Source organism: Coregonus lavaretus (assembly GCF_964263955.1).
Source record: "Coregonus lavaretus genome assembly, chromosome: 40".
Lineage (NCBI taxonomy): Eukaryota > Metazoa > Chordata > Actinopteri > Salmoniformes > Salmonidae > Coregonus > Coregonus lavaretus.
The window spans coordinates 12426142-12447890 of NC_140027.1; the positions used below are offsets into that span (position 1 = coordinate 12426142).

Consider the following 21749-nt stretch of genomic DNA (forward strand, 5'->3'; position numbering starts at 1 on the left):
CGGATGGGCTATTGCTCCGATGACCACACCGGTTTCCACTCCTATCAGCTAAAAACAAGAAGAAGCGTCTCCAATGGGCACGCGATGACCAACACTGGAAAATTGAGGAGTGGAAAACATCGCCTGGAACATGACAGCAAGTTCAGTTTACTTGAGTGGCGTGCGCAGTCCCCAGACCTCAACCCAATAGAGCATCTTTGGGATGAGATGGAACGGGCTGTTCGCAGCATGAATGTACTGCCGTCCAATCTGCAGCAACTGATTGATGCCATCGCGTCAGCTTGGACCAACATCCCTGTGGAACATTTCCAACACCTTGTAAAATGCCCTGAAGAAATCAGGCTGTTCTGGAGGCAAAGGGGTGTCCGACCCGGTACTAGATGTGTGTACCTAATAAACTGTCCGGTGAGTATATGTTGAGAAAAACAACTCTGCAGAACCTCATCAAAACATCTGAAATATTTAAAACTACTGAAAATGTTCACACAGTGGTTTCACTAAATTATTTTATTTCTGTCTTTGTGATGGGATGAACTCAACATTTTAAAGGTTGACTATTATTGACATACATGGCATTTAAGTGCAATTTAAAAGTTGCATTTAGCAAACAACTCATGTCGAACTTCTTCTGTGGGTTACATGATAACATATTATAATACAAATATAACATTTCTGGGTATCATTCAAATAACTATTCTTCAAACAATAAATAAATGGCATAACAGGCTTTAGAATGACATTTTAAACTGTGAAGATGTGAATATTACAGGACAAATCAACCACCTTAGAAGTTGAGATGCTACTAATTCCTTTGAGGCAGGCCTCAGGGTGGATACTTGCTGCTGCTGTGCTTTGTCGCTGCTCTGGCGCTCAGTAGCGAGTGCCAAAGCCATGGATTTCCAGTTTGGGGATGTCCCTCTCGTTAGAGAACTCGGCGTGGTCAATGCGTGAGCTGGGACTCCCCACCTTACTCAGCCACATCTTCCTACAGAGAGAAAAGGCCCACAATTCCAAGTCAAAACAACACCTAACAAACTGCCATGGGCCAAATAATGATGATCCACACTTCTTCGAAAATATATACACCACCAGTCAAAAGTTTGGACACACCTACTCAAGGGTTTTTCTTTATTTTTACACTGTAGAATAATAGTGAAGACATCAAAACTATGAAATAACACATATGGAATCATGTTGTAATCAAATAAGTGTTAAACAAATCATTATATATTTTATATTTGACATTCTTCAAATAGCCACCCTTTGCCTTGATGACAGCTTTGCAAACTCTTGGCATTCTCTCAACCAGCTTCATGAGGAATGCTTTTCAATTAACAGGTGTGCCTTCTAAAAAGTTAATTGTGGAATTTCTTTCCTTCTTAATGTGTTTGAGCCAATCAGTTGTGGTGACAAGGTGGGGGGGGGGGGGGGGGGGGTATACAGAAGATAGCCCTATTTGGTAAAAGACTAAGTCCATATTATGGCAAGAACAGCTCAAATAAGCAAAGAGAAACGACAGTCCATCATTACTTTAAGACATTAAGATCAGTCAATATGGAACATTTCAAGAACTTTGAAAGTTTTTTCAAGTGCAGTCGCAAATACCATCAAGCGCTATGATGAAACTGGCTCTCATGAGGACCGCCACAGGAATGGAAGACCCAGAGTTACCTCTGCTGCAGAGGATAAGTTCATTAGAGTTACCAGCCTCAGAAATTGCAGACCAAATAAATGCTTCACAGAGTTCAAGTCACAGATACATCTCAACATCAATTGTTCAGAGGGGACTGTGAATCAGTCCTTCATGGTCGAATTGCTGCAAAGAAACTACTACTAAAGGACTCCAATAACAAGAAGAGACCTGCTTGGGCCAAGAAACACGAGCAATGGACATTAGACCGGTGGAAATCTGTCCTTTGGTCTGGAGTCCAAATTTGAGATTTTTGGTTCCAACTGCTGTGTCTTTGTGAGATGCAGTGTTGGTGAACGGATGATCTACGCATGTGTAGTTCCCACCATAAAGCATGGAGGAGGTGTTATGGTGTGGGGGTGCTTTGCTGGTGACACTGTCTGTGATATATTTAGAATTCAAGGCACACTTAACCAGTATGGCTACCACAGCATTCTGCAGTGATACGCCATCCCATCTGGTTTGGGCTTAGTGGGACTATCATTTGTTTTTCAACAGGACAATGACCCAACACACCTCCAGGCTGTGTAAGGGCTATTTTACCATGAAGGAGAGTGATGGAGTGCTGCATCAGATGACCTGGCCTCCACAATCCCCAGACCTCAACCCAATTGAGATGGTTTGGGATGAGTCTGACAGCAGAGTAAAGGAAAAGCAGCCAACAAGTGCTCTGCATATGTGGGAACTCCTTCAAGACTGTTGGAGAAGCATTCCAGGTGAAGCTGGTTGAGAGAATGCCAAGAGTGTAAAAAGCTGTCATAAAGTTACAGGGTGGCTACTTTGAAGAATCTCAAATATAAAATATATTTTGATTTGTTTAACACTTTTTTTGGTTACTACATGATTCCATATGTGTTATTTCATTGTGTTGATGTCTTCACTATTATTCTACAATGTAGAAAATAGTAAAAATAAAGAAAAACCCTTGAATGAGTAGGTGTGTCCAAACTTTTGACTGGTACTGTATAATAATATATTGAGCAACCAATGAATCTATTATTATTGTGGGAGATTATAATATGGTTTTAAGTACCTCAATGTATCGTAAAGGAAATCACAAACTATCACCCTCAAGCACTTAAGGAGATCACGAATATCACGGATACATTAGAACTAGTGGATACAGTGAGGGAAAAAAGTATTTGATCCCCTGCTGATTTTGTACGTTTGCCCACTGACAAAGAAATTATCAGTCTATAATTTTAATGGTAGGTTTATTTGAACAGTGAGAGACAGAATAACAGCAAAAAAATCCAGAAAAACGCATGTCAAAAATGTTATAAATTGATTTGCATTTTAATGAGGGAAATAAGTATTTGACCCCCTCTCAATCAGAAAGATTTCTGGCTCCCAGCTGTCTTTTATACAGGTAACGAGCTGAGATTAGGAGCACACTCTTAAAGGGAGTGCTCCTAATCTCAGTTTGTTACCTGTATAAAAGACACCTGTCCACAGAAGCAATCAATCAATCAGATTCCAAACTCTCCACCATGGCCAAGACCAAAGAGCTCTCCAAGGATGTCAGGGACAAGATTGTAGACCTACACAAGGCTGGAATGGGCTACAAGTCCATCGCCAAGCAGCTTGGTGAGAAGGTGACAACAGTTGGTGTGATTATTCGCAAATGGAAGAAACACAAAATAACTGTCAATCTCCCTCGGCCTGGGGCTCCATGCAAGATCTCACCTCGTGGAGTTGCAATGATCATGAGAACGGTGAGGAATCCGCCCAGAACTACGCGGGAGGATCTTGTCAATGATCTCAAGGCAGCTGGGACCATAATCACCAAGAAAACAATTGGTAACACACTACGCCGTGAAGGACTGAAATCCTGCAGCGCCCGCAAGGTCCTCCTGCTCAAGAAAGCACATATACAGGCCCGTCTGAAGTTTGCCAATGAACATCTGAATGATTCAGAGGAGAACTGGGTGAAAGTGTTGTGGTCAGATGAGACCAAAATCGAGCTCTTTGGCATCAACTCAACTCGCCGTGTTTGGAGGAGGAGGAATGCTGCCTATGACCCCAAGAACACCATCCCCACCGTCAAACTTGGAGGTAGAAACATTATGCTTTGGGGGTGTTTTTCTGCTAAGGGGACAGGACAACTTCACCGCATCAAAGGGACGATGGACAGGGCCATGTACCGTCAAATCTTGGGTGAGAACCTCCTTCCTTCAGCCAGGGCATTCCAGCATGACAATGACCCAAAACACACGGCCAAGGCAACAAAGGAGTGGCTCAAGAAGAAGCACCTTAAGGTCCTGGAGTGGCCTAGCCAATCTCCAGACCTTAATCCCATAGACAATCTATGGAGGGAGCTGAAGGTTCGAGTTGCCAAACGTCAGGCTCGAAACCTTAATGACTTGGAGAAGATCTGCAAAGAGGAGTGGGACAAAATCCCTCCTGAGATGTGTGCAAACCTGGTGGCCAACCACAAGAAACGTCTGACCTCTGATTGCCAACAAGGGTTTTGCCACCAAGTACTAAGTCATGTTTTGCAGAGGGGTCAAATACTTATTTCCCTCACTAAAATGCAAATTAATTTATAACATTTTTGACATGCGTTTTCCTGGATTTTTTTGTTGTTATTCTGACTCTCACTGTTCAAATAAATCTACAATTAAATTATAGACTGATCATGTCTTTGTCAGTGGGCAAACTTACAAAATCAGCAGGGGATCAAATACTTTTTTCCCTCACTGTATATGGAGGCTGAAAAACCCTGACCTAGTGAGTTATACATGGAGGAGGCTTAATCAAGCTGGCCGTCTTGATTACTTCCTGGTCTCATTCTTGCTGGCATCAAAAGTTAAAAAAAAAGTATTAATAGGAGACCGAATGCGATCGGACCACCATCTAATTGTCCTCAATATAACTCTTACAGAATTTCCACGTGGACAGGGATATTGGAAATTTAATCAAAGCCTATTGGATTACAATTTGTTCTTAACTAAGACAAAATAATTCATAATTGACTTTTTTCTGCACAACATAGGTACAGCAGATCCCCTTATTGTATGGGACACTTTTAAATGTACTTTTAGAGGCCATTCAATACAAAACTCATCATTAAAACAAAAGCAGTTTAGGTCAAAAGAGATTAGAATAATAAAGGAAATAGAGGAAATAACAGCGCAGGTAAATGGTAATTATTCAAGAACGATCAAGTGTAATGTATTACAAAAATAAAGCGAATTGGATGGAAAATTGTGAAAAATTCAAATTTTTCTGGAATCTTCAACATATAAATGCTACTAAAAATAATTTACAGAAACTCGTTGCAAATTATGGAGTCATCCATGATTCACCAAATTATATTTTGAAAGAGGAAGCAAAATATTTTAAGTATATGTTTTCTTTTCAGTCTCCTCCATTTCCACAGAATGATGTTAACTGTAAGGATTTCTTTCCTAATAATAATAATAATAATGTAAAAATAACAAATTTACAGAAAGACGCGTTTGAAGGCCAACTTACAGAAGAGGAACTTTTTGAGGCAATTAAATCTTATTTTATTTAGCTGTTGGGACTACTCCATTCATTCCATTGTACTGGACTAAACAAAATAAAGGGCAGGCATTTCTAAAACAAGCCATAGAAAGTTGGTTGCAATTTCAATTTAATCCTCCAGAAATGACAGAACAAATAATGTAACAAATATTGTGGTTAAACTCAAATATACTAATTGATAAAAAGATGTTATTTTTTGAAAAAATGTTTTAAAAAGGTATAATCTTCGTAAATTATATCATAGGTAGGACTGGTGGAATTATGTTGCACATGCAGCTAAGAAAAACATATGGAAATGTCTGCTCTACCCAAAATTACAACCAAATAATTGCAGCATTACCGCAAAAATGGAAGAGGAAAGTGGAAGAAGGAAAAAGTAAGGAACTTGTCTGTCGGTCCTGCATTAAAGAACATAATTGGTTAAAGAAAATTGTGATAAATAAAAAAGGTATACCAGTTTCATTTAAGGACCAAAGGATTGACAGCCATCCCATATACATTGCAAAATAGTTGGGAGGAGATTTTTGACGTACCGATTCCATGGCATAGTGTTTATGAACTGATACGCAAAACGACGGCAGATTCAAAACTTAGAATTTTTCAATTTAAATTATTATACAAAATTCTTGCTACTAATAGAATGTTATTTATATGGGGGATACAATCTTCCCAGCTCTGCAGATTTTGCTGCAAAGAGACAGAATCATTAGATCATTTGTTTTGGTACTGTCCATTTGTAGCTTGTTTTTGGTCACAGGTCCAGGAATGGCTGAAGGATTGCAATATTTACCTGGAGCTAACCCTGCAGATAGCACTACTGGGTGATCTGAAAAGTCATAGTCAATCGATCAATAATATAATAATACTTTTAGCAAAAATGTTGATTTTCAATTTACAATCTGTAGAAACAATGACAATAGAAGGGTTCAGAACTTTTGTGAAACATCACAGTACAGTTGAAAAATATATGGCAAATAGAAATCCAAAATGGATGGTGTTAAGGAGATAGATGGGAGTTGTTGAATGGAGCTGAAGGATGGGACTAATAACAACTAATAACAACAAGAAAACTAATGTAAAGCATACTTTGTCCATAATAAGTATATAGGTTATAGGTTGAGAGCTTTTGTGAAAGAGCACAGTTTGAAAGATATGGCATATAGAAGCAAACCGGATGGACATCATGAAAATGATCGGAGAGGTTGAGGGTAGAGGAAGTTCAGGAGTAAAAACAAATGTATTGTAAAATTGACTGTGTCCATAAAATGTATATACAGTGGGGGAAAAAAGTATTTAGTCAGCCACCAATTGTGCAAGTTCTCCCACTTAAAAAGATGAGAGAGGCCTGTAATTTTAATCATAGGTACACGTCAACTATGACAGACAAAATGAGAAAATAAAATCCAGAAAATCACATTGTAGGACTTTTAATGAATTTATTTGCAAATTATGGTGGAAAATAAGTATTTGGTCAATAACAAAAGTTTCTCAATACTTTGTTATATACCCTTTGTTGGCAATGACACAGGTCAAACGTTTTCTGTAAGTCTTCACAAGGTTTTCACACACTGTTGCTGGTATTTTGGCCCATTCCTCCATGCAGATCTCCTCTAGAGCAGTGATGTTTTGGGGCTGTCGCTGGGCAACACAGACTTTCAACTCCCTCCAAAAATGTTCTATGGGGTTGAGATCTGGAGACTGGCTAGGCCACTCCAGGACCTTGAAATGCTTCTTACGAAGCCACTCCTTCGTTGCCCTGGCGGTGTGTTTGGGATCATTGTCATGCTGAAAGACCCAGCCACGTTTCATCTTCAATGCCCTTGCTGATGGAAGGAGGTTTTCACTTAAAATCTCACGATACATGGCCCCATTCATTCTTTCCTTTACACGGATCAGTCGTCCTGGTCCCTTTGCAGAAAAACAGCCCCAAAGCATGATGTTTCCACCCCCATGCTTCACAGTAGGTATGGTGTTCTTTGGATGCAACTCAGCATTCTTTGTCCTCCAAACACGACGAGTTGAGTTTTTACCAAAAAGTTATATTTTGGTTTCATCTGACCATATGACATTCTCCCAATCCTCTTCTGGATCATCCAAATGCACTCTAGCAAACTTCAGATGGGCCTGGACATGTACTGGCTTAAGCAGGGGGACATGTCTGGCACTGCAGGATTTGAGTCCCTGGCGGCGTAGTGTGTTACTGATGGTAGGCTTTGTTACTTTGGTCCCAGCTCTCTGCAGGTCATTCACTAGGTCCCCCCGTGTGGTTCTGGGATTTTTGCTCACCGTTCTTGTGATCATTTTGACCCCACGGGGTGAGATCTTGCGTGGAGCCCCAGATCGAGGGAGATTATCAGTGGTCTTGTATGTCTACCATTTCCTAATAATTGCTCCCACAGTTGATTTCTTCAAACCAAGCTGCTTACCTATTGCAGATTCAGTCTTCCCAGCCTGGTGCAGGTCTACAATTTTGTTTCTGGTGTCCTTTGACAGCTCTTTGGTCTTGGCCATAGTGGAGTTTGGAGTGTGACTGTTTGAGGTTGTGGACAGGTGTCTTTAATACTGATAACAAGTTCAAACAGGTGCCATTAATACAGGTAACGAGTGGAGGACAGAGGAGCCTCTTAAAGAAGAAGTTACAGGTCTGTGAGAGCCAGAAATCTTGCTTGTTTGTAGGTGACCAAATACTTATTTTCCACCATAATTTGCAAATAAATTCATTAAAAATCCTACAATGTGATTTTCTGGAGAAAAAAATTCTCAATTTGTCTGTCATAGTTGACATGTACCTATGATGAAAATTACAGGCCTCTCTCATCTTTTTAAGTGGGAGTACTTGCACAATTGGTGGCTGACTAAATACTTTTTCCCCCACTGTAGTATGTATAAGCTGGAAGTAGAGGCCTAAGCGTTGTTGTTCACTAGTTTATTCCAATTAGGGAAGGGGTGGTGTGGTTGGAAAGTAATAAAGGGAAAAACATTTTTTTTAAAGGATATGTATATATATGTACAGTTGGAAGTCGGAAGTTTACATACACTTAGGTTGGAGTCATTAAAACTCGTTTTTCAACCACTCCACACATTTCTATAGTTTTGGCAAGTCGGTTAGGACATCTACTTTGTGCATGACACAAGTCAATTTTCCAACAATTGTTTACAGACAGATTATTTCACTTATAATTCACTGTATCACAATTCCAGTGGGTCAGAAGTTTACATACACTGTGCCTTTGAACAGCTTGGAAAATTCCAGAAAATGATGTCATGGCTTTAGAAGCTTCTGATAGGCTAATTGACATCATTTGAGTCAATTGGAGGTATACCTGTGGATGTATTTCAAGGCCTACCTTCAAACTCAGTGCCTCTTTGCTTGGCATCATGGGAAAATCAAAAGAAATCAGCCAAGACCTCAGAAAAACAATTGTAGACCTCCACAAGTCTGGTTCATCCTTGGGAGCAATTTCAAAATGCCTGAAGGTACCACATTCATCTGTACAAACAATAGTACGCAAGTATAAACACCATGGGACCACACAGCAGTCATACCGCTCAGGAAGGAGACGCATTCTATTTCCTAGAGATGAACGTACTTTGGTGCGAAAAGTGCAAATCAATCCCAGAACAACAGCAAAGGACCCTGTGAAGATGCTGGAGGAAACAGGTACAAAAGTATCTATATCCACAGTAAAAACGAGTCCTATATCGACATAAACTGAAAGGCTGCTCAGCAAGGAAGAAGCCACTGCTCTAAAACCGCCATAAAAAAGCCAGACTACGGTTTGCAACTGCACATGGGGACAAAGATCGTACTTTTTGGAGAAATGTCCTCTGGTCTGATGAAACAAAAATAGAACTGTTTGGCAATAATGACCATTGTTATGTTTGGAGAAAAAAGGGGGTGGCTTGCAAGCCGAAGAACACAATCCCAACCGTGAAGCACGAGGATGGAAGCATCATGCTGTGGGGGTGCTTTGCTGCAGGAGGGCCTGGTGCACTTCACAAAATAGATGGCATTATGAGGAAAGAAAATTATGTGGATATATTGAAGCAACATCTCAAGACATCAGTCAGGAAGTTAAAGCTTGGTCGCAAATGGGTCTTCCAAATGGACAATGTCCCCAAGCATACTTCCAAAGTTGTGGCAAAATGGATTAAGGACAACAAAGTAAAGGTATTGGAGTAGCCATCACAAAGCCCTGACCTCAATCCTAAAGAAAATGTGTGGGCAGAACTGAAAAAGCGTGTGCGAGCAAGGAGGCCTACAAACCTGACTCAGTTACACCAGCTCTGTCAGGAGGAATGGACCAAAATTCACCCAACGTATTGTGGGAAGCTTGTGGAAGGCTACCCGAAACGTTTGCCCCAAGTTAAACAATTTAAGGTCAATGCTACCAAATACTAATTGAGTGTATGTAAACTTCTGACCCACTGGGAATCTGATGAAATAAATAAAAGCTGAAATAAATCATTCTCTCTACTATTATTCTGACATTTCACTTTCTTAAAATAAAGTGGTGATCCTAACTGACCTAAGACAGGGAATTTTTACTAGGATTAAATGTCAGGAATTGTGAAAAACTGAGTTTAAATGTATTTGGCTAAGGTGTATGTAAACTTCCGACTTCAACTGTATGTACACTACCGTTCAAAAGCAAATGTTTTGTCCATTAAAATAACATAAAATTGATCAGAAATACAGTGTAGACATTGTTAATGTTGTAAATGGCTGTTGTAGCTGGAAACGGCTGATTTTTAATGGAATATCTACATAGGCGTACAGAAGCCCATTATCAGCAACCATCAGTCCTGTGTTACAATGGCACATTATGTTTGCTAATCCAAGTTGATCATTTTAAAAGGCTAATTGATAATTAGAAAACCCTTTTGCAATTATGTTAGCACAGCTGAAAACTGTTGTGCTGATTAAAGAAGCAATAAAGCTGGCCTTCTTGAGACTAGTTGAGTATCTGGAGCATCAGCAATTGTGGGTTCGATTACAGAATCAAAATGTCCAGAAACAAATAACTTTATTCTGAAACTCATCAGTCTATTCTTGTTCTGAGAAATTAAGGCTATTACATGCGAGAAATTGCCAAGAAACTGAAGATCTCGTACAACGCTGTGTAGTACTCCCTTCACAGAACAGCGCAAACTGGCTCTAACCAGAATAGAAAGAGGAGTGGGAGGCCCCAATGCACAACTGAGCAAGAGGACAAATACATTAGTGTCTAGTTTGAGAAACAGATGCCTCACAGGTCCTCAACTGGCAGCTTCTTTAAATAAAGAAACACCACTCTCAACGTCAACAGTGAAGAGGCGACTCCGGGATGCTGACCTTCTAGGCAGAGTTGCAAAGAAAAAGCCATATCTCAGACTGGCCAATAAAAAGAAAAGATTAAGATGGGCAAAAGAACACAGACACTGGACAGAGGAAGATTGGAAAAAAGTGTTATGGACAGACGAATCGAAGTTTGAGGTGTTCGGATCACAAAGAAGAACATTTGTGAGACGCAGACCAAATGAAAAGATGCTGGAGGAGTGCTTGATGCCATCTGTCAAGCATGGTGGAGGCAATGTGATGTCTGGGGGTGCTTTGGTGGTGGTAAAGTGGGAGATTTGTACAGGGTAAAAGGGATCTTGAAGAAGGAAGGCTATCACTCCATTTTGCAACGCCATGCATACCCTGTGGACGGCGCTTGATTGGAGCCAATTTCCTCCTACAACAGGACATTGACCCAAAGCACAGCTCCAAACTATGCAATACCTATTTAGGGAAGAAGCAGTCAGCTGGTATTCTGTCTATAATGGAGTGGCCAGCACGGTCACCGGATCTCAACCCTATTGAGCTGTTGTGGGAGCAGCTTGACTGTATGGTACGTAAGAAGTGACCATCAAGCCAATCCAACTTGTGGGAGGTGCTTCAGGATGCATGGGGTGAAATCTCTTCAGATTACCTCAACAAATTGACAACTAGAATGCCAAAGGTCTGCAAGGCTGTAATTGCTGCAAATGGAGGATTCTTCGACGAAAGCAACGTTTGAAGGACACAATTATTATTTCTTTTAAAAATCATTATTTCTAACCTTGTCAATGACTACATTTCCGATGCATTTTGCTATATTTCCTATGCAAACTTGTTTCATGTATGTTTTCATGGAAAACAAGGACATTTCTAAGTGACCCCAAACTTTTGAATATGTATTCATATTTATGTGTATATGTATGTGTATATATAATTTATATATATATTTGTGAGAAGAAAAAAAACATATGGGGGATTGGAAGGGATGGAGAGAATTACATTGATGGAAGTTACAATCTATCTGCAATATTAAAGCTGATCTACCCCCAAAAATAAAAATAAATGAACAATTAAAAAATATATATATTTAAAAAAACAAAAAGGGCAGGCAATGTATAAAACATCATCTATTTGACCCAGGTCTGGTGTCAATGCATTGACAGACATGGCAATATTTATTGCCATCTACAGACAAGATTTGGCTGTAATAGACCACATGTTTTGCGTCCCCAGTATAACGCAAACACACTGGGATCAATTCATGTTGGTTGTAATCGTCTCATGGATGCAAGCGATGAGCTAACACCAGAGGACCTATTTTCCCCTTCCTCTCAGTCTGTACGTTAAATCCCTCATGCTGTATTCTAGTGAATCAAGAGGTCACTAAATGCATTATGGTCCACTGAGGGCCCATCACTCCATTCTTACTGGATGAGTGTGAGCAGGAAGGCACACCGGTTGGCAGTCAGAAGCTTTTTTCAAGGAGCGTCTGTGTTGAGACTGCCGGGAAAACATATTGCGTTGGAGGCTAGGATGGAGGAAATTGACTAACATCAAAAGAGAGATGTATCTATCGTTGCCATGGAAGAGATGTCTCATTCTCTCTTACAAGGGTGCATTGATATTTCCCTGCTGTTTTCCCTTTCAATTAAATACAAGTAATTCTACTGGTACACTATGCATTATCAAGTTGAGCACAGAGTGTCTGAGCTTTGGGAATACAGGATAAAAAAGCCTAGAAAATACAGACCACCCACTAATAAATAAAACATTGCTGTCTAGTTAACTCTGACACTGTTACACCTCAGTGCTGTCGAATATGTTGATTATTGTGCATTGTCCATGACAAATAAACTATATCAATAACTAAAATGTTATCAATACTGACATTGTAAATATAGGATACACACCAAGGTGTATAAAACAGAAAAAACACTGAAAATTACAAATCTACTAAATAAAGTGTTGGTCCCATGTTTCATGATCTGAAATAAAAGATCCCAGAAATGTTCCATACGCACAAAAAGCTTATTTCCCTCAAATGTCGTGCACAAATTTGTTAGTGAGCATTTCTCCTTTGCCAAGACAATCCATACACCTGACAGGTGTGGCATATCAAGAAGCAGATTAAACAGCATGATCAATACACAGGTGCAGCTTGTGCTGGGGACAATAAAAGGCCAATGTAAAATGTGCAGTTTTGTCACACAACACAATGCCACAGATGTCTCAACTTTTGAGGGAGCGCGCAATTGTCATGCTGACTGCAGGAATGTCCACCAGAGCTGTTGCCAGATAATTGATTGTTAATTTCTCTACCATAAGCCGCCTACAACATCATTTTAGAGTACTTCCAACCGGCCTCACAACCGTAGACCACGTGTAACCACGCATGCCCAGGACCTCCACATCCGGCTTCTTCACCTGCGACCAGCCACCTGGACATGATGAAACTGAGGAGTATTTCTGTCTGTAATAAAGCCCTTTTGTGGGGAAAAACTAATTCTGATTGGCTGGGCCTGGCTCCCCAGTAGGTGGACCTGGCTCCCAAGTGGGTGGGCCTATGCCCTCCCAGCCCACCCATGGCTGCGCCCCTGCCCAGTCTTGTGAAATCCATAGATTAGGGCCTAATGAATGTATTTCAATTGACTGATTTTCTTATATGAACTCTGTAACTCAGTAAAATATTTGAAATTGTTGCATGTTGCGTTAAATTTTTGACAAACTACTACAGCACATTTCTGAATCACAGTCCACACAGATACACAAACAGAGCATTTTAAATAGGTACTACATTCGGACACAGGCTATTATAGTATTATAAACAATGTATTAAGTGCATAGATCTACCCAGTTTTCAGGAAACCCAACCCTAACAAAAGAAAACAGGGAAATTGGAAAATGATTGCACTGCTAGCTGCCAAGGGAGGGAGGTATTTAGCCAAATGAATCCTTTAAGAACACCCACCCTTGCTTGTTTACATTTCCCTATCTCGCATCTCTGAGTAGTTGGCAGAGGATGACCTGTATTGGATGTCTATGACCTATCTTTCCCCTTTGCGTTTTCTATAGCGGTGAGATTAAGAGCTCCTTCTCTCTCACTCTACCACATCCGCTGGTCAATGACCCCCCCCCCCCCCCCCCCCCCCCACCCCCACCCCACCCCATGTACACAGTGGAGCCCATCTATGTGCTCAAGTCTATGCTGCTGCTCATTGTGTTTTCAAGGGAAGAACTGGGAGGCTCCAACCCTCTCACTGGTTTGGTCCTGATACACATTGTGGATGAGTCAGTAAAGTGCCTTCATCGTAAGGTGGTACCATTACTTTATGTACTGCTTGACAAGAGGCCTTTGAGACATAGCTAGATCTTTAACATTCCAACAACACCTTGCATTAGTTCAAATTAAGCTAGCCTTATCTCCACACTACTGAAAAGGATAATTCAGGTAAAAGGCCCAGAAAAATAAAGATAAAGTGGTGGATATCAGGACTAAGACATGGGACAAAAGGAGATAAATCTGCAGACTCTAGCAATTCCAACCCTGGATAGTAGGACAGGGGGAAGATATATTGCTAGTGAGAGAGAGAAAAAAGAGGGGGGAAGGCAGGCAGACTCCAGCAGATTCCAACCCAGCATGCTCTGTCGGTTTCAATATTTAATGACCAAACACATTTCTGTTCTCGCATCTCGTGTTCGCAGGCCGGAATAAAAAGGAATGCTTTTTTGTGCAGCAAAAGCTCAACACTCAAATGGCAATGTCAGACACAGTTGAATGATTACAAACACTGCAGTGTGTACATTAAAAAATACACATACTTCAAGAGGCCCCCTCCCCCCAAATGTTGGAGATAAATACTCTATAGCCAATGGGTGGAGGAGCTCCCCGGAGAGATTAATGTTAAGGTAGTTTAGGGTAGTTTCTATAATCTACCATTTTTCATCACATACCTCATTTACCATTATGCAAGTCACAATACAATAGAAATTAGAAACAAGCCCAAGGATTTGGAGGATCCATTGCAATCAATCACACACACACACACACACACACACACACACACACACACACACACACACACACACACACACGAGGTCAGGCTTTGTGAAAGGCAATACTCCCCTGCTGGCCCCTAGTTGGACCCTCCTCCACCTCTCCAGCACGTAGAGAACCTGGTGATGTAATCCACAGCTCGACCCAGGCTGACTTAATCTCCCATGTGCCTCGGTTTTAGGAACTCCAGGCTGAGCCACACCCACCAAGCAGGTCAGGGAAGTAGTACGATGAAGTTGCCCCTCAACACTGATCTGAAGTCAGTTTAGCATCCTTCAGCTTTGCATCCCTCCCTGCTAATATAGGATTTAAGGAGGGTATGCTGATCCTAGATCTGTGCCTAAGGGAAACTTGTACCCATACCCAGGGCAGGGTGGAGGAAGGGCACGCATACTGGCAGAACATATCAAAAGTGGCATATTGCTTAAAACTAGCTTGTTTACCTTGTAAAATAGAGAAGAGACAAGGAGAGAAAGCCATCTTAATCTATTCAGATATACCCTGTAACTCTGTACACAAAGTGGGAGATTCTATGTTGTGTCTCTCTAGCCTTTCCCCTGAAGTGTGCACTCATCCACTCCCTCTCAAGGTTTTAAAAGCATTGGATTGGTGCAAGCATGGGCAAAGGGGAGTTCCCTGAGATAAACGAATGAGAGGCCGGCACACAGAATATTTCTGCTCCCTAGTGCTTATTTTTGCACCCAAATACACAATACATTTGGGTGCAGGAATAACGCACTGGGGAGCAGCCATATTCTGTGTGCGGGGATCTCATTCCTTTATCTCAGTAATATTCTTTAGTCCAGCACCGGTATTCGCAAGTTTAGAACATGCATATCACCCTCCTTTTCTTCAAGAGGGAGTTTCTACCATACACCAGTCCATTCCTTTTAAATCCATGAGGAGGAGTTTGCGAGCACACACTTTGGGGATAGAGAATCAGGCCACAGCCTGTGACTAGGCATGGGGAGCTCTACTCTAGAGTATTCCATGGGCAGGGATCATCAAACTAGATTTAGACACGTGCCAACTCCTTCTTGAGCGGATGGTCAGGGGGCCCGATCATAATAAAAAATCATTTTTAGACTGCAAATTGACCGCAAGAAGCACAAAGACATAACATTTGTGTCTCCCGAGTGGCGCAGTGGTCTAAGGCACTGCATCGCAGCTGTGCCACTAGAGATCCTGGTTCGAATCCAGGCTCTGTTGTAGCCGGCCGCGACCGGGAGACCCATGGGGCGGCGCATAATTGGCCCAGCGTTGTCCAGGGTAGGGGAGGGAATGGCCGGCAGGGATGTAGCTCAGTTGGTAGAGCATGGCGTTTGCAACGCCAGGGTTGTGGGTTCGATTCCCACGGGGGGCCAGTATGATAAATATAAAATAATGTATGCACTAACTGTAAGTCGCTCTGGATAAGAGCGTCTGCTAAATGACTAAAAAATTTAAAAATGTTTAAAAAACATAATCATTTCAAACCTTGCATACCTTCAAACTTTGTATAGGATCACATATATCTCTCTATTATGTGTGGGAATACTTTGGAACAGATTTTCTAAATTAAAATCACTTAGAGCTGATTTGCTGTTTTTTTACAGTATTTTATATCCAACCCCAAAATAGTTTTATGTACAAATACATTGGCAAAAAAAAAAGCCACCAGTTGGGGAACCCTGCCATTTGGTAATAGTCTGGTCATATAATGACACCTACTGGCAAAGTAGTATATTGCATTCTCAATATACAGCGGTATTATCTCTATTAAATACAGAAAATAAGTCAAATGAATGCCCTCTGTTAAGCTCTCCCAAGTGTGATGATATTAAAGTAGCTGCATGGTGTCAGTGATACTCTTGCCTGGTTTCAACCAAAGTAACTGCTCTGAGGTATGACTACATTTTATTACAATTTTTTTGCACTGACTTGCACAGGCTCCATGTACACTCACACATACTACACTGACACTCCAACAAACACGGACATACATACATTCACACTCTTCACATACGCTGCTGCTACTCTCTGTTTATTATCTATAGTCAATTTACCCCAACATACATGTACATATTACCTAAATTACCTCAACTAACCCCGTACCCCTGCACCCCTCAGTACCGGTACCCCTTGTGTATAGCCTCGTAATTGTTATTTTATTGTGTTACTATTTTTCCTTTAGTTTATTTAGCTAATGTTTCTTACTTACTTTTTAAAAATTCTGCATTGTTGGCTAAGGGTTCGTAAGTAAGCATTTCAAATAAAATAAAATAACATTTTATTTGCCGCATGCGCCGAATACAACAGGTGTAGACCTCACTGTGAAATGCTTACTTACAGCCCTTAATCAAAAAATATAGTATAGAAAAATAAGTGTTAAGTAAAAAAGTCTGGGTAGCCATGATTAGCTGTTCAGGAGTCTTATGGCTTGGGGGTAGAAGCTGTTAAGAAGCCTTTTGGACATAGACTTGGCGCTCCAGTACCGCTTGCCATGCGGTAGCAGAGAGAACAGTATGACTACGGTGGCTGGAGTCTTTCACAATTTTTAGGGCCTTCCTCTGACACCGCCTGGTATAGAGGTCCTGGATGGCAGGAAGCTTGGCCCCAGTGATGTACTGGGCCATACGCACTACCCTCTGTAGTGCCTTGCGGTCGGAGGCCGAGCAGTTGCCATACCAGGCAGTGATGCAACCAGTCAGGATGCTCTCGATGGTGCAGCTGTAGAACTTTTTCAGGATCTGAGGACCCATGCCAAATCTTTGTCATGCCCTCTTCACGACTGTCTTGGTGTGTTTGGACCATGATAGTTTGTTGGTGATGTGGACAGCAAGGAACTTGAAGCTCTCAACCTGTTCCACTACAGCCCTGTCGATGAGAATGGGGGTGTGCTCAGTCCTCTTTTTTTTCCTGTAGTCCACAATCATCTCCTTTGTCTTGATCACATTGAGGGAGAGGTTGTTATCCTGGCACCACACGGCCAGGTCTCTGACGTCCTCCCTATAGGCTGTCTCATCGTAGTAGGTGATCAGGCCTACCACTGTTGTGTCGTCGGCAAACTTAATGATGGTGTTGGAGTCGTGCCTGGCCATGCAGTCATGGGTGAACAGGGAGTACAGGAGGGGACTGAGCACGCACCCCTGAGGGGCCCCCGTGTTGAGGATCACCGTGGCAGATGTGTTGTTACCTACCCTTACCACCTGGGGGCGGCCTGTCAGGAAGTCCAGGATCCAGTTGCAGAGGGAGGTGTTTAGTCCCAGGGTCCTTAGCTTAGTGATGAGTTTTGAGGGCACTATGGTGTTGAACTCTGAGCTGTAGTCAATGAATAGCATTCTCACATAGGTGTTCCTCTTGTCCAGGTGGGAAAGGAAAGTGTGGAGTGCAATAGATATTGCATAATCTGTGGATCTGTTGGGACGGTATGCAACTTGGAGTGGGTCTAGGGTTTCTGGGATAATGGTGTTGATGTGAGCCATTACCAGCCTTTCAAAGCACTTCATGGCTACAGACGTGAGTGCTACGGGTTGGTAGTCATTTAGGCAGGTTATCTTAGTGTTCTTGGGCACAGGGACTATGGTGGTCTGCTTGAAACCTGTTGGTATTACAGACTCAGTCAGGGACATATTGAAAATGTCACTGAAGACACTTGCAAATTAGTCAGCGCATGCTCAGAGTACGCGTCCTGGTAATCTGTCTTAAAAGTCTTACATCGGCTACGGAGAGCGTGATCACATAGTCATCTGGAACAGCTGATGCTCTCATGCATGCTTCAGTGTTGCTTGCCTCGAAGCGAGCATAGAAGTGATTTAGCTTGTCTGGTAGGCTCGTGTCACTGGGCAGCTCGCGGCTGTGCTTCCCTTTGTAGCCCTGCCACATCCGACAAGCGTCGGAGCCGGTGTAGTACAATTCAATCTTAGTCCTGTACTGACTCTTTGCCTGTTTGATGGTTCTACCCTTTAGCTCAGTGTGGATGTTGCCTGTAATCCATGGCTTCTGGTTGGGGTACGTACGGTCACTGTCAGGACGACATCATCGATGCACTTATTGATGAAGCCAGTGACTGATGTGGTGTACTCTTCAATGCCATTGGAAGAATCCTGGAACATATTCCAGGCAGTGCTAGCAAAACAGTCCTATAGCATAGCATCTGCGTCATCTGACCACTTCCTTATTAACCAAGTCACTGGTGCTTCCTGCTTTAGTTTTTGCTTATAAGCAGGAATCAGGAGGATAAAATTATCTTCAGATTTGCCAAATGGAGAGCGAGGGAGAGCTTTGTATGCGTCTCTGTGTGTGGAGTAAAGGTGGTCTAGAGTTTTTTTTCCTCTGGTTGCACATTTAACATGCTGGTAGAAATGAGGTAGAACGGATTTAAGTTTCCCTGCATTAAAGTCCCCGGCCACTAGGAGCGCTGCCTCTGGATGAGCGTTTTCCTGTTTGCTTATGGCCTTGTACAGTTCATTGAGTGCAGTCTTAGTGCCAGCATCGGTTTGTGGTGGTAAATAGACAGCTATGAAAAATATAGATGAAAACTCTCTCTGTAAATAGTGTGGTCTACAGCTTATCATGAGATACTCTACCTCAGGTGAGCAAAACTTCCTTAATATTAGATTTTGTGCATCAGCTGTTGTTTACAAATATACACAGACCGCCACCCCTTGTCTTACCGGAGTCAGCCGGTCTTCACCTGTGTAAGGTCTACACTTGTTGTATTCGGCGCTTGTGACAAATACAATTTGATTTGATACATGTAGTATAGGCATCATTAAACACTTTACTTACAAGTATGAAGCGGTATTACTTGTTAAAAGCATGTATGAGCCTTTATGATTAGAATAAGGCTTATAATATGTTATGTCTCTCTGTGTGTCTTTAAATGGTAATGGAAAATAAAAAATATTGGTTGAGTGTTGTGATGCTGAGGGCTAAATTCCTTTGAACCAGCATTGCAGTATTTACACAGTATCATATAAAAATTCCCACAACAGATTGGGGTGCTGTAAAAAATTAAATAAAAATAAATAAACAGGTAGACCCGCCCCTCAGGTAGCTGATTCCAGTTTACAGAATAAGATGTGTGCAGCAGAGGAGGCTGGTTTGACCATTCCATTAATTCCATTCCAGACATTACAATGAGCCCGTCCTCCTATAGCTCCTCCCACTGGCCTCTTCTGGTATGCAGTAGTTTGTAAATCAAGACATTGCCTATACATTGCAATGGAGTGGTTCATTGAATCGTGTCCTGTCTAATGAATTGTATTGTCTATCTCAGAGTGGACTTACATTTCATTGACCTTGTCATGGGGCCCCTGTACCTGGCCAACCACTGTTCCTTCTCTTGTGTTCTTCACCCAGCCATTAACACCCAGCTTCTTCCCCTGGTCTTCTGTGTACTGGAAAACACAGAACCAAAGGAAAGACGGCACAGGGGTGTAATATTAGTGCACTAACTGGGGTTATCTTCTTATAAAGATAACACTGTACAATGTATCTTAGAAACTGAACCAAAGATTCTCTCCCCAGTATGTAGGCTACATGAAAATACTAACACACTTCACTTGATCAATATGTATGGAACACAGAATTAAAAAATAAGAATAAAGTTGATGAAAGAGGGGAAAATACTAACACACATTGCAAATCAAAATGGAATGTGATGGGTTTTAAAATATATACTTTGTTCTACTTTTATTTTCAATTAGTATTATTTAAAAAATGTAATCGCCTTTTGCATGTTGAGGAAAATGTAAGTTAAGTTGCTCACCATTCTGAAGCAAACACCTGTAAGAACAAAATAAACAACATAAATAAGGGTAAATCATATTGAAATATTCCAGACTAGTTATATCTTGCTTTATTGACTTGATGCACTGGTCTTGTATGCTTTCAGAGACTAGAAGCTGTCAAAAATCTAAGGGGCCATACCCAGCCCTCTTTGGTTATCATTCAAGCCATTGACCACAGCACGGCCAATGTGTACAACAGTCCTTACGCGTGCAATACCGATTTGGAAACCTCCGAAATTCTTTCATATCACCCCAAAATAATTTTACAAATACAAAAGATACACTTACTGTGTACTGTTTGAACATATTCTAATGGAGGTGTTTTGCGTTGCACATGTACCTGAACTATGACACTTCCTGAGATAATGGAATCTCGGAAGGCAAAAAAAAAACATTGTCTCGAAGCTGTGTTACACACAAAAAAGACCAGGGGGAAGAAGTGTATATTTTGTATTTGTAAAGTTATTTTTGGATGATAATTAAGTTTGCAATGGATCAATTGTTTTTAGATACAGCATTTCATGCCTTGATCAATTCCCCTCAGCAATATTCAATAACTCTAATGCAATGTAATGTAATGTAATGCATTGGAGTCAAAAGGGCTAACTTGCACCATGCCATAGGGGAAAACAATTGCATTTGAAAATATGGATAGCAGCATGCTATGTTTCGGTTGCACAGTGAAAATTGTAACCGAACTTGCCTACTCGGTGAATCTACTTCAGGCAGTGTGCATTGTGTGCGTTGACGTTTTTACATACAGGCTCAGATCCCCAAGGCAGACAGCTGAACATGCGCTGGGTAGCCTAGTATTCCTACCTACCCTGGACATTCCCGAATATCTCGAAATCTACAGACGCAAGCTTTTCACCTCCACAATCAACGTTGGTAGACATGGCAAGTATAAGAACCACTGAGAATAAAATTAAACTACATAGGCTTTCCACACTCCCCATGCAATAAACCCAGGCCCTCTCCCGGCTAACAGACGTAGTTGCTTTCTCAAAGATAAACCTGCGCTATGGCCTGCACACTACCACCATTTTTTTTCTTCTTCTGCTCCTGCTTCTTCTCCTAATTTAACCTATTTTAATGGTGAATTACTACCACCTACTGGACCAGACAGAGAAGGCCTAAAACCTGCCTAATCTCGGAAACCCAGATCTGACGTAATTGCGTCAGATCCTCCCTACCATTTATGTTATGTAGTTTGTCCACGAGAGATTAAACCCTGGGGGGTGCTTATATTTGTACTGTTACACACAAGTGCATAATGGAAATGTGTTGTTTTGCAAATCCCAACTCCCCCTGAGACACCCACAGGGAGTTCGGTCACAATTGAACAGGACCCCTGGAGCAATTAGGGCTAAGGGCCTTGCTCAAGGGTACAGCGAAATATCTATATATTTTTTTACCTTG

At 41.5% G+C, this 21749-nt stretch overlaps 1 protein-coding gene across 1 annotated transcript; it reads right to left on the reverse strand.

Annotated features, from left to right (window-relative positions):
• Positions 1-488: 488 nt before the first annotated feature.
• On the reverse strand, positions 489-21364 carry LOC311113587 (acylphosphatase-2-like). Its single transcript, XM_084156838.1, has 4 exons — positions 21154-21364; positions 20309-20325; positions 19828-19937; positions 489-985 (listed from the first exon to the last, which is right to left on the reverse strand). Exons 1-4 carry the CDS (start codon positions 21284-21286, stop codon positions 871-873), a joined length of 375 nt encoding a protein of 124 aa, XP_084012964.1. The 5' UTR covers positions 21287-21364; the 3' UTR covers positions 489-870.
• Positions 21365-21749: the final 385 nt, after the last annotated feature.